This window comes from Procambarus clarkii, chromosome 35 (genome assembly GCF_040958095.1).
Source record: "Procambarus clarkii isolate CNS0578487 chromosome 35, FALCON_Pclarkii_2.0, whole genome shotgun sequence".
In the NCBI taxonomy this organism is placed as follows: Eukaryota; Metazoa; Arthropoda; class Malacostraca; order Decapoda; family Cambaridae; genus Procambarus; species Procambarus clarkii.
Genome location: NC_091184.1, coordinates 38,043,276 through 38,056,408, shown reverse-complemented (window position 1 = coordinate 38,056,408; position 13,133 = coordinate 38,043,276). Strand labels below are relative to the sequence as shown.

Sequence of the window (13,133 nt, the reverse complement as noted above, 5' to 3'; positions counted from 1 at the left end):
TGCCGGAACAACCGTGGACATCTTCAAGAGGAAACTAGATAGTTTTCTAGAAACTAGATAGATACTAAGAGGCGGGCCCATGAACTAGCATCTGACGCGTACATAACGCACTCCTAATTAACATATCCTCTGAAAATGGATTTGACCTACGCAAAATAAACCTCTAGCCCACACTGGGACACCTGACGCCCCCTCCACCCCACACTGGGACACCTGACGCCCCCTCCACCCCACACTGGGACACCTGACGCCCCCTCCACCCCACACTGGGACACCTGACGCCTCCTCCACCCCACACTGAGACACCTGACGCCCCCTCCACCCCCACACTGGGACACCTGACGCCCCCTCCACCCCACACTGGGACACCTGACGCCCCCTCCACCCCCACACTGGGACACCTGACGCCCCCTCCACCCCACACTGGGACACCTGACGCCCCCTCCACCCCACACTGAGACACCTGACGCCCCCTCCACCCCACACTGAGACACCTGACGCCCCCTCCACCCCACACTGAGACACCTGACGCCCCCTCCACCCTACACTGGGACACCTGACGCCCCCTCCACCCCACACTGGGACACCTGACGCCCCCTCCACCCCACACTGGGACACCTGACGCCCCCTCCACCCCACACTGAGACACCTGACGCCCCCTCCACCCTACACTGGGACACCTGACGCCCCCTCCACCCCACACTGGGACACCTGACGCCCCCTCCACCCCACACTGAGACACCTGACGCCCCCTCCACCCCACACTGGGACACCTGACGCCCCCTCCACCCCACACTGAGACACCTGACGCCCCCTCCACCCCACACTGGGACACCTGACGCCCCCTCCACCCCACACTGGGACACCTGACGCCCCCTCCACCCCACACTGGGACACCTGACGCCCCCTCCACCCCACACTGGGACACCCGACACAGCCCACAATGAGGTGGCCAGGTACAAGAGGTGAGAGCAAGGCGCCACAGCGGGGACTGGTGGTGGGAACAATAGTCTGTGACTGCTGGTGTCCGGGGGGGGGGGGAGGAGGGGGGATCTGCAAGTGAGGTGGCGCCTGGCGCGGGGTTGGTTACTGACGACCGAGAGGTGAGAGAATGGTTGGTGGAGATTGTGCAACGTGACCGACTGCTGTCTGCTCCTGATTGTATGACTGGCTGGAAACACTACAGGTGTTTGTGGCTCCCCGGCAACGTGCTAGTTAACCACCACACTCTGTAATAACAGAACCATGTGTATCTTCTTGTAGGTGACTGAATAGACGAATACAACGAGTTTTGTGGTATGTTGCGAGGGGGCTTGACAGCTGAGTGGACAGCGCTTCGGATTCGTTGTCCTGAGGTTCTGGGTTCAATCCCCGGTGTAGGCGGAAACAAATGAGCAGAGTTTCTTTCACCCTGATGCTCCTGTTACCTAGCAGTAAATACGTACCTGGGAGTTAGACAGCTGCTACGGGCTGCTTCCTGGGGGTGTGTAACAAAAAGGAGGCCTGGTCAGGGACTGGGCCGCGGGGACGCTAAGCCCCGAAATCATCTCAAGATAAAGATAACCTGAAGACCAAGATGTTGCGGGTGTTATGCGAGCAGCCGCGTCTAACAGCCTGGTTGACGAGTCCAACAACCAGGAGGCCTGGTCGACGACCGGACCGCGGGGACATTAAGCCCTGGAAGCACCTCAAGGTAGGTGAGAGTTATGTGGGGGTGGTGAACGTCCCATCACCTTCCCCGTTCATAACGGCGCCCTACACGCCCCTCAACCCTTCACTGGAGCGGGAAATGCTTTGTAATTATAAATCTTCGCTCGAGAAACATGTCATTGCTCTATTGTCACAGCGGAGAGGACACGGAGGCGGAAATGGGAGTCTGAGAGCGAAAGTAACGAGAGAGAGAGAGACAGAGAGAAACAGAGACAGAGAGACAGAGAGAGACAGAGAGAGAGAGAGAGAGAGACAGAGAGAAACAGAGACAGAGAGAGACAGAGAGAGAGACAGAGAGAAACAGAGACAGAGAGAGACAGAGAGAAACAGAGACAGAGAGAGAGAGAGAGAGACAGAGAGAGAGAGAGACAGAGAGAAACAGAGAGAGAGAGAGACAGAGAGAAACAGAGAGAGAGAGAGAGAGACAGAGAGAAACAGAGACAGAGAGAGAGAGGAGGTGGGGGGGGGGGGGGGGGCAGGAGTGATGCTGTCCGCCCTGGACGTCAAACAATCCTGATGACATAGTGGGAGTATTTTCCTGGAGTTTGCTCGCGCTACTGGTACTTTACATTTCTTTATGGATATTGAATTCCATGAGTCAGGCCCAGGAGCTGAGTGCATAGGCATATTGTCAATTTCTCTTCCAAAGTCTTCCGAGTTCATGGTAATATCCGTTATATTATCTGCAGCTTGAATGTCATTCATAAAGAAGCTGTCTGGGTCATCAACTTTCATGTTGATTGATTGATAGATAAAAATTAAGTCACCCAAGAGGTGGCACGGGCATGAATAGCCCGTAAGTGGTGGCCCTTTTGAGCCATTACCAGTAGCAAGAGATGATACTGGAGATCTGTGGAGGTGCGACTGCACCCTGCGTGACGGGAGATGTCTCCCGTGAACTTTCATGTTGTTTATTGGTGTGCTAAACATAGCCTCTATACTGGCCTCTTAGAATATCACTAATTTCTTTGTTGTCCTCTGTGTACGTAACTTCAGTTGTCTATGACTGCAGCTGGTACAGGAGCGCCTCGCTCCTGGTACCGGGACCACTACTGGGAACAGTAACGATTATTCAGGTTAATAACTGTGTGTACTGGCGCAGCTCCCGTGGCTCCAGCTGGCACTCTCCATGGAAACTTGGTCATGGTGCCAGAGTGTCATGGTGTGGTGCCATGTGTTGACCTGGGCTAATAACACACCCACGGTAGGTGGCAGAGATCCACCTTACAAGAAGCGCACAAGGCGGCAGTACAGTTGCATTTTTTTTACGCAGTGGCGAATCGAGAGAACGGGAAACTTTCACGGCTGAATACACACTACTAAACACCCAAATACCCCTCGATCATTGTGTTCTGCAAGATTGCAGAACACAATGATCTTGCAGTGTTCCGTTCTGCAAGATCAATCGCGCGCACACTAGCATGGAGGCCAGGTGGCGCTTCCTCTATATACACAAAACAAATGTAGAGGCATTAGGAACTGGGAGTGTTGAGTCATTTACACACTAACAGCTGCTGAGCTGATCCTCTAGCCCGTCCTCCAAACAAAGATCCAAAAGTGATTCCATGCACCCGCCAAACCCCCTGTTTATGAATGAAAAACGGTTTACACACGACTCACAACTGCTGACGTTCGAACACTTCCGGAACAAGTGCTTCACTGACGAGTTTTGTTCGAACCACTTCGCTATAAATGCTTCACCCACGTACTACAAATGCAAATAATCGCCAACCGAACCTAAACACCTGACCTAACCTAACCTATGACTATATATACACAATATGCTAATATATAATATTAATTTATATTTGAGAAAATTCTTGTTCTGAATGAACAGCATGTTAAAATTTATGAATGCGTCTGTGGGGGCGACCGCTGGATGTAATGGACTTGAGTCGAGGACGGGTTGGATCCTCACATGAGCCGAGGATCGCCCCAGTACCAGAGCCACCATCACCCAGTACCAGAGCCTCCATCACCAGTACCTCAGAAGGTACTGGTGATGGAGGCTCCTTCTGCAAAATTAACTAAGCAGAAGAACGCGCACGAACAAATATAAAGCTTAAACGCATGCCGATACCTGATACCTGATATGCACGCATGCTGATACTAGGATACCTGATCAACCAGGCTGTGATTCGTACGTCAGGCTGCGAGCAGCCGCGGCCAGCAGCCTGGTTGACCAGACGACTAATCGGGAGGCCTGGTTAGAGACCGGGCCGCGGGGTTGTTGATCCCCGGAAGCTACACAAGGTAGGTAGACAGTAAATAATATGGCCTCATCACGCATTTATTCTCAAACATGGCGGATGGCCGGCAGGATTTTCCCGGCAGACAAACAGGGTGTTTTTTTCCAGGGAGTGTGTGGGGGGGGGGGAGGGGGGGGGCAAGCGATACATTGTTTTTTTTCGGGCCAATGGTTTTTTTTTACGGGCGATTGATATATAGTTTACTAGATGGGGTACCGGGCTGTACCCGGGGCCCCCCTCCCCCTCTCCTCCCCTCCCCCCTCACTCTTTCCCTCCATCCCCCCCCCTCTCTCTCTCTCTTTTTCTCTTGCAATCCCCCCCTCTTCCTCCTCCCCCCCTCCACTATCTCTCCAAATCCCCCTCTCCCCTACAGTCCCCTCACTCCTACCCTCTCTTCCCCCCCCCTCTCCCCTTCCTTCTGCCCTTCCTCTCTCTCTCTCTCTCTCTCCCTCCCTAAAAAAAAGAAAACCAATTAATATTATGGACAGTTTTTTTTTAGTATTATTACCATATTTAGAGTTACTGGACAACTGCGAAGAATTCTATGGAAAACAAGTCCCCGATTTCAGACCATGAAAAAGACAGGAGCCAATATTTCCTAAAGGGGGATGAGTGGGGGGGACGGGACGGGACCGGCCTCTGCCACACACACCTGCCACGTGTCATCTTGCACAGTTGGGTGAGGCTAGCCCTAAGTCTCTGGCCTCCAGCCTTGGACACACAGAACAACCAGACAGGAAGACACTCTTCTATCTTGAAGGTTATCTTGAGATGATTTCGGGGCTTTAGTGTCCACGCGGCCCGGTCCTCGACCAGGCCTCTACCCCCAGGAAGCAGCCCGTGACAGCTGACTAACACCCAGGTACCTATTTTACTGCTAGGTAACAGGGGCATAGGGTGAAAGAAACTCTGCCCATTGTTTCTCGCCGGCGCCTGGGATCGAACCCAGGACCACAAGTCCCGCGTGGTGTCCGCTCGGCCGACCGGGGAGAGACAAGTACTGCACGACAAGGGCGCCAGTAGTTGCCTTCAGGCCATACACTACTCCCGACAGACATACTTGTCTTATAACTTATATAAAAGAGCAAGTTGATACATTTATAACAGGAGAGGGAGGACACGGCGGAAACTGGAGGCGAAGACGAGTCGTTGGCCTGTTAACAATACAATTACCATCGTAATACATTAATACATAACAATACATAATACATTACCATCGTAATGGCAAATGGAATAAACTAACAGTTCCCACAATACATTAGTGATACCTGCTTGATAACTACTTGATGGGGTTGTGGGAGTTATGGGCCGGGCTACTCCACAAGGCCGCCACCACCACAGGCTGATGAAACTGTCCAAAAAATAAGAGAGAGCAGGAGGGATTGGAGCCGCTACATCCGACAATGACCAGCTGGCAAGGTGGGCCTCAGGGCTCGGCCAGCAACGGTGTGTGTCCACGTGTAGACACTGCCAGCCACCACCCACCATTCTCCTGAGGCCAGATTCACGAAGCAGTTACGCAAGCACTTACGAACCTGTACATCTTTTCTCAATCTTTGGCGACTTTGTTTTCAATTATTAAACAGTTAATGAACTCTGAAGCACCAGGAGGCTGTTTATAACAATAACCGAACAATTCTGCCTGAAACGCTGCGCGTACGGCTTTACAAGAGTGTAAATACTGTACTATTAAATGTATTCTCACAAACCCAATGTACCTTCTTGTATATATATAAATATATAAATAGCAACAGTTGATTGAGAATTCTTCATGCTTGTAAACTGTTTAATAAATGTAACCAAAACCGTCAAAGATTGAGAAAAGATGTACACGTTCGTAAGTGCTTGAGTAAGTGCTTGCGTGAATCTGGCCCTTGGTTCATATTGTTGACTTACCTCCTGGGAGGCGAGGGTGCCGCCACCAGCCACTCCCCGACCATAACCACCGCCACTGCCGTTAGTTACCTGAAAAGCAACAACACACACATTTACATCTCAGCAACTTGTATTTTGAGTATAATGATGATAACCATAAACTTGTATACAATTTTCCTATGTACATGTTCTGATAGAGTCACTGCTATCAGACGTTTGTGGACCTGCATCATGTGTTGCCTCGGGGGCACCCACACTCACCTGGGACACCCACACCACCTACACTCACCTGGGGGTGTGTCACGACACCCAGACTCCCCCAGGGGACACCCACACCACCTACACTCACCTGGGGGTGTATCATGACACCCAGACTCCCCCAGGGGACACCCACACTACCTACACTCACCTGGGGGTGTATCATGACACCCAGACTCCCCCAGGGGACACCTACACTCACCTGGGGGTGTATCATGACACCCAGACTCCCCCAGGGGACACCCATACTACCTACACTCACCTGGGGGTGTATCATGACACCCAGACTCCCCCAGGGGACACCTACACTCACCTGGGGGTGTATCATGACACCCAGACTCCCCCAGGGGACACCCACACCACCTACACTCACCTGGGGGTGTATCATGACACCCAGACTCACCCAAAGACACTGCCCAGGGTTCGATTCCCGGCTGAAGCGGAAACAAATGGGCATAGTTTCTTTCACCCTGATGCACCTGTTCACCTAGCAGTAAATAGATATCTGGGAGTTAGACAGCTGCTACGGGCTGCTTCATGGGGATGTGTGTGTGTTAGAAATATATGTAGTAGATATAATAGAGGACAAATAGGTTGGTTTAAAAAAGCGGGGTCCAACAGCTAATAGCTCGAGTCTGCAGACACAAATAGTAAACACACACACGCACGCGCACACACACACACACACACACACGTACACACACACACACGTACACACACACACACGTACACACACACACACGTACACACACACACACGTACACACACACACACGTACACACACACACACGTACACACACACACACACACGTGTGCCAGACACGAGGCACTAAACTACGCACCAATATCCCCAACATTCATCCTGAATAAGGTATTTGAGAAAATTCTCCAGCCATGCAATTTCGCCATCCTAAAATGTGGCACTTAATGCGGAGCCATGTTCCTACAGACGGCACCCCTGGGGGGCGATGGCACCCCCTGGGGGGCGATGGCACCCCCTGGGGGGCGATGGCACCCCTGGGGGGGGGAAAGATGGCACCCCTGGGAGAAGACTCGGGGGTAGACGGTTTAACCGGACCAATATACGAATCTTATGAACGTGTGAAGAGAGAGGAGGGGGGGGGGGGCCGGCGTCCTCCACAACTTGGAGCCCAACAGGAGCCGCCTGTTCCAGATATAGCCATGACTTACACCTTCACCCCCTCCCACCACCACACTACTCCTCCACCTGCTTGCTGCACCAACCTACCTGAGGGCCCGGGTGCCTCCCCACCCAGGGTGGGTGGGTGAGTGTGGGGGGGACGCATGTTGGGGGAAGAGGTGGGTGAGAGGTGAAGAACGCACGCAATAGTTGATGAGGTGGAGGGGGGGGGGGGGGAAGGCATCTGATTCACCAAGGATACTATCGAGGGACAGGTGATCGCCAGGGACAGTCAGGAAGCAAGACACACACACATCCTGGTAGTCAGGACATTCAACAAGGATATGCTCCACCCTAAGAGAGACAATACAGTTTGAACAATAAGGAGCAGGGCAGCGCTCCGTTAAGTGCCCGTGAGTTAAGCATATATGGTTGATACGTAACCTTGCCAGAGCCGTTTCCCACCGCCGGTTACAGGGGTAGGAGGAAGGCCACAGGGACACTACCCTTAGTAGCATGCAGTTTGTTACCAATAACAGAAAATCAACGATCCTGCTAACGAGCAAGGATGGAGGAATGAATAATTGGGTAAAAGTCGGAATAAGGAATACCTTCACGGGAGATGGGACAAGTGCGGATAGCTTCCTTAACGGCAGCGTCCCCACGCAGGAGAGGTGATGAATGCACACGTGAGTGCCAGGGCTCGTGAGTGCCAGGGCTCGTGAGTGTGTGTTGTTGGGATCGAACTGTCGACAACCCAACAATTTAAAATAGGTTTGTTCCGAGTGTTTATCTTATGATTCGTTGTAATATAACTGTGTACATTAATGTGATCAGGTGTCAGCCTCAGCCGGACCTATTGTCAGGTGTGACACTTTGTGCCGAGGTCTGACAAAGGACAAGAAATTAAGATTGTATAAAAACTTCATCATGGATATATCTCTAACCACCTTTATATACAATATAAAACATGTATATATATTAAGGCATTTTACATAAGTACAGTTATATATATATATATATATATATATATATATATATATATATATATATATATATAATCTTATTTAGAGAGAGAGAGAGAGAGAGACAGACTGCGACCATGAAATGGTCGTCTCTTGTCCGATGGTTCTTCCCACTTACAGATCATCCACTTTTCCGTAATTAGGACCACTATTCGGAAACTGTGTGTTACCTCAACGCCTCTAACTATCAAAGACGGTGATTCCACGACCTCAGAGACGTCTACCATGCCGCTAGGTCCTCACGGCCTTTTCCTTTGGTGAGGGTGGAGCATACTGGAACAGTTGGGTTAGTTGGTCAAACATTCGACAGTGACGACAGCATGTTAACTGAATGGAGGGGAGTAGATGTCTGTCTCTCCACATGCTCCGGCCAGCACTCGTTACCTCGCCCGGTGGTTCTGATTGGCTAACAGAAATTCCCGCCACCGGACGAGCCATACCGTGCTGACCGTTAACGACCTCCATGGTCGTTAACCTCGTTCTTCCTGTAATAATGAACGTATTACTATTAAATAACCGAGCCTTTATGCGACGAAATAACACGATACGATATTTCGTAACAGTGTGCCAGGGCTTGTGAGTGTGTGTGTGCCAGGGCTCGTGAGTGCGTGTGTGCCAGGGCTCGTGAGTGCGTGTGCCAGGGCTTGTGAGTGCGTGTGCCAGGACTTGTGAGTGCGTGTACCAGGGCTTGCGTGTGCGCGAGGGATGATGATGGGTGCGTATTGGGAGGGAAAATTGACCACCATGGTGTGAGAACATCCATCTCACGACATAAACAAATTTTTGGCATTTGTGTACACGCGAGAATCTTGTTCCAGACACACGTGTACCTGCCCCCCCCCCTTTCCCCATCACCCTCCCCCTAGCATGTGTGGGGGGGTGGCACATGTATGTGTGTGTGTGTGGGGTGGGGTTGGGGGTGGCAGACAAGAAAGCACCAAGGAAACAATGGGTGCCAACGGTGCTTAACGTGCCACAGGTAATTGAAACAAACACAGTGTATGTCACACCCTACACTCCCCCCTCCCCCACCTCCCATGTGTCACCTCCCCCCGCCACCCCCCCCCCCCCCCTCCCTCGCCAAACACTCCCGCCAACTGAGAGTGAAGGCACTCCAGCCCTCTCCCTTAACTTTTACACCCAACATCATAAAAGTTACGAACGTCAAGCCGTGGAAATTATACTCTTAATTTTATTCTTGGGGGAGGTGGTGAGCCCTTGGGGGAGGTGTTGAGCCCTTGGGGGAGGTGTTGAGCCCTTGGGGGAGGTGGTGAGCCCTTGGGGGAGGTGGTGAGCCCTTGGGGGAGGTGGTGAGTCCTTGTGGGAGGTGGTGAGCCCTTGGGGGAGGTGGTGAGCCCTTGGGGGAGGTGGTGAGCCCTTGGGGGAGGTGGTCAGCCCTTGGGGGAGGTGGTGAGCCCTTGGGGGAGGTGGTCAGCCCTTGTGGGAGGTGGTGAGTCCTTGGGGGGAGGTGGTGAGCCCTTGGGGGAGGTGGTGAGCCCTTGGGGGAGGTGGTGAGTCCTTGGGGGGAGGTGGTGAGCCCTTGGGGGAGGTGGTGAGCCCTTGGGGGAGGTGGTGAGCCCTTGGGGTAGGTGGTGAGCCCTTGGGGGAGGTGGTCAGCCCTTGGGGGAGGTGGTGAGCCCTTGGGGGAGGTGGTCAGCCCTTGTGGGAGGTGGTCAGCCCTTGTGGGAGGTGGTGAGTCCTTGGGGGAGGTGGTGAGCCCTTGGGGGAGGTGGTGAGCCCTTGTGGGAGGTGGTGAGTCCTTGGGGGGAGGTGGTGAGCCCTTGGGGGAGGTGGTGAGCCCTTGGGGGAGGTGGTGAGCCCTTGGGGGAGGTGGTGAGCCCTTGAGGGAGGTGTTGAGCCCTTGGGGGAGGTGGTGAGCCCTTGGGGGAGGTGGTGAGCCCTTGGGGGAGGTGGTGAGCCCTTGGGGGAGGTGGTGAGCCCTTGGGGGAGGTGGTGATCCCTTGAGGGAGGTGTTGAGCCCTTGGGGGAGGTGGTGAGCCCTTGGGGGAGGTGGTGAGCCCTTGAGGGAGGTGGTGAGCCCTTGGGGGAGGTGGTGAGCCCTTGGGGGAGGTGGTGAGCCCTTGGGGGAGGTGGTGAGCCCTTGAGGGAGGTGGTGAGCCCTTGGGGGAGGTGGTGAGCCCTTGTGGGTGGTGGTGAGCCCTTGGGGGAGGTGTTGAGCCCTTGGGGGTGGTGGTGAGCCCTTGGGGGAGGTGTTGAGCCCTTGGGGGAGGTGGTGAGCCCTTGGGGGAGGTGTTGAGCCCTTGTGGGAGGTGGTGAGCCCTTGGGGGAGGTGGTGAGCCCTTGGGGGAGGTGGTGAGCCCTTGGGGGAGGTGGTCAGCCCTTGGGGGAGGTGGTGAGCCCTTGGGGGAGGTGTTGAGCCCTTGGGTGAGGTGGTGAGCCCTTGGGGGAGGTGGTGAGCCTTTGGGGGAGGTGGTCAGCCCTTGGGGGAGGTGGTCAGCCCTTGGGGGAGGTGTTGATCCCTTGGGGGTGGTGGTCAGCCCTTGGGGGAGGTGTTGATCCCGTGGGGGTGGTGGTCAGCCCTTGGGGGAGGTGTTGATCCCTTGGGGGTGGTCAGCCCTTGGGGGAGGTGTTGAGCCCTTGGGGGAGGTGGTGAGCCCTTGGGGAGGTGGTCAGCCCTTGGGGGTGGTGGTGAGCCCTTGGGGGAGGTGTTGATCCCTTGGGGGTGGTGGTCAGCCCTTGGGGGAGGTGTTGAGCCCTTGGGGGAGGTGGTGAGCCCTTGGGGGAGGTGGTGAGCCCTTGGGGGAGGTGGTGAGCCCTTGGGGGAGGTGGTGAGCCCTTGGGGGAGGTGGTCAGCCCTTGGGGGAGGTGGTCAGCCCTTGGGGGAGGTGTTGAGCCCTTGGGGGAGGTGGTGAGCCCTTGGGGGAGGTGGTGAGCCCTTGGGGGAGGTGTTGATCCCTTGGGGGTGGTGGTCAGCCCTTGGGGGAGGTGGTGATCCCTTGGGGGAGGTGGTCAGCCCTTGGGGGAGGTGGTGAGCCCTTGGGGGAGGTGGTCAGCCCTTGGGGGAGGTGGTGAGCCCTTGGGGGAGGTGGTCAGCCCTTGGGGGAGGTGTTGAGCCCTTGGGGGAGGTGGTGAGCCCTTGGGGGAGGTGGTGAGCCCTTGGGGGAGGTGTTGATCCCTTGGGGGTGGTGGTCAGCCCTTGGGGGAGGTGTTGAGCCCTTGGGGGACGTGTTGATCCCTTGGGGGTGGTGGTCAGCCCTTGGGGGAGGTGTTGATCCCTTGGGGAGGTGGTGAGCCCTTGGGGGAGGTGTTGAGCCCTTGGGGGAGGTGTTGATCCCTTGGGGGTGGTGGTCAGCCCTTGGGGGAGGTGTTGAGCCCTTGGGGGAGGTGGTGGGCCCTTGGGGGAGGTGGTGAGCCCTTGGGGGAGGTGGTCAGCCCTTGGGGAAGGTGGTGAGCCCTTGGGGAAGGTGGTGAGCCCTTGGGGAAGGTGGTGAGCCCTTGGGGGAGGTGGTGAGCCCTTGGGGGAGGTGTTGATCCCTTGGGGGTGGTGGTCAGCCCTTGGGGGAGGTGTTGAGCCCTTGGGGGAGGTGGTGAGCCCTTGGGGGAGGTGGTGAGCCCTTGGGGGAGGTGGTGAGCCCTTGGGGAGGTGGTCAGCCCTTGGGGAAGGTGGTGAGCCCTTGGGGGAGGTGGTGAGCCCTTGGGGGAGGTGGTCAGCCCTTGGGGAGGTGGTCAGCCCTTGGGGAAGGTGGTGAGCCCTTGGGGGAGGTGGTGAGCCCTTGGGGGAGGTGGTGAGCCTTTGGGGGAGGTGGTCAGCCCTTGGGGGAGGTGGTCAGCCCTTGGGGGAGGTGTTGATCCCTTGGGGGTGGTGGTCAGCCCTTGGGGGAGGTGTTGATCCCTTGGGGGTGGTGGTCAGCCCTTGGGGGAGGTGTTGATCCCTTGGGGGTGGTCAGCCCTTGGGGGAGGTGTTGAGCCCTTGGGGGAGGTGGTGAGCCCTTGGGGAGGTGGTCAGCCCTTGGGGGTGGTGGTGAGCCCTTGGGGGAGGTGTTGATCCCTTGGGGGTGGTGGTCAGCCCTTGGGGGAGGTGTTGAGCCCTTGGGGGAGGTGGTGAGCCCTTGGGGGAGGTGGTGAGCCCTTGGGGGAGGTGGTGAGCCCTTGGGGGAGGTGGTGAGCCCTTGGGGGAGGTGGTGAGCCCTTGGGGGAGGTGGTGAGCCCTTGGGGGAGGTGTTGAGCCCTTGGGGGAGGTGGTGAGCCCTTGGGGGAGGTGGTGAGCCCTTGGGGGAGGTGTTGATCCCTTGGGGGTGGTGGTCAGCCCTTGGGGGAGGTGGTGATCCCTTGGGGGAGGTGGTCAGCCCTTGGGGGAGGTGGTGAGCCCTTGGGGGAGGTGGTCAGCCCTTGGGGGAGGTGGTGAGCCCTTGGGGGAGGTGGTCAGCCCTTGGGGGAGGTGTTGAGCCCTTGGGGGAGGTGGTGAGCCCTTGGGGGAGGTGGTGAGCCCTTGGGGGAGGTGTTGATCCCTTGGGGGTGGTGGTCAGCCCTTGGGGGAGGTGTTGAGCCCTTGGGGGACGTGTTGATCCCTTGGGGGTGGTGGTCAGCCCTTGGGGGAGGTGTTGATCCCTTGGGGAGGTGGTGAGCCCTTGGGGGAGGTGTTGAGCCCTTGGGGGAGGTGTTGATCCCTTGGGGGTGGTGGTCAGCCCTTGGGGGAGGTGTTGAGCCCTTGGGGGAGGTGGTGAGCCCTTGGGGGAGGTGGTGAGCCCTTGGGGGAGGTGGTCAGCCCTTGGGGAAGGTGGTGAGCCCTTGGGGAAGGTGGTGAGCCCTTGGGGAAGGTGGTGAGCCCTTGGGGGAGGTGGTGAGCCCTTGGGGGAGGTGTTGATCCCTTGGGGGTGGTGGTCAGCCCTTGGGGGAGGTGTTGAGCCCTTGGGG

General features: G+C 56.1%; 1 protein-coding gene across 1 annotated transcript in view; it reads right to left on the bottom strand.

The window, feature by feature from the left end:
- Positions 1–5,914, bottom strand: part of LOC123768402 (uncharacterized) — a 107,391-nt gene extending 101,477 nt beyond the window's left edge. The window contains 1 exon segment of the mRNA XM_069336366.1: positions 5,856–5,914. Coding sequence (XP_069192467.1) covers positions 5,856–5,899 — 44 coding nt within the window. The 5' untranslated portion in view covers positions 5,900–5,914.
- Between the last annotated feature and the right edge of the window lie 7,219 nt (positions 5,915–13,133).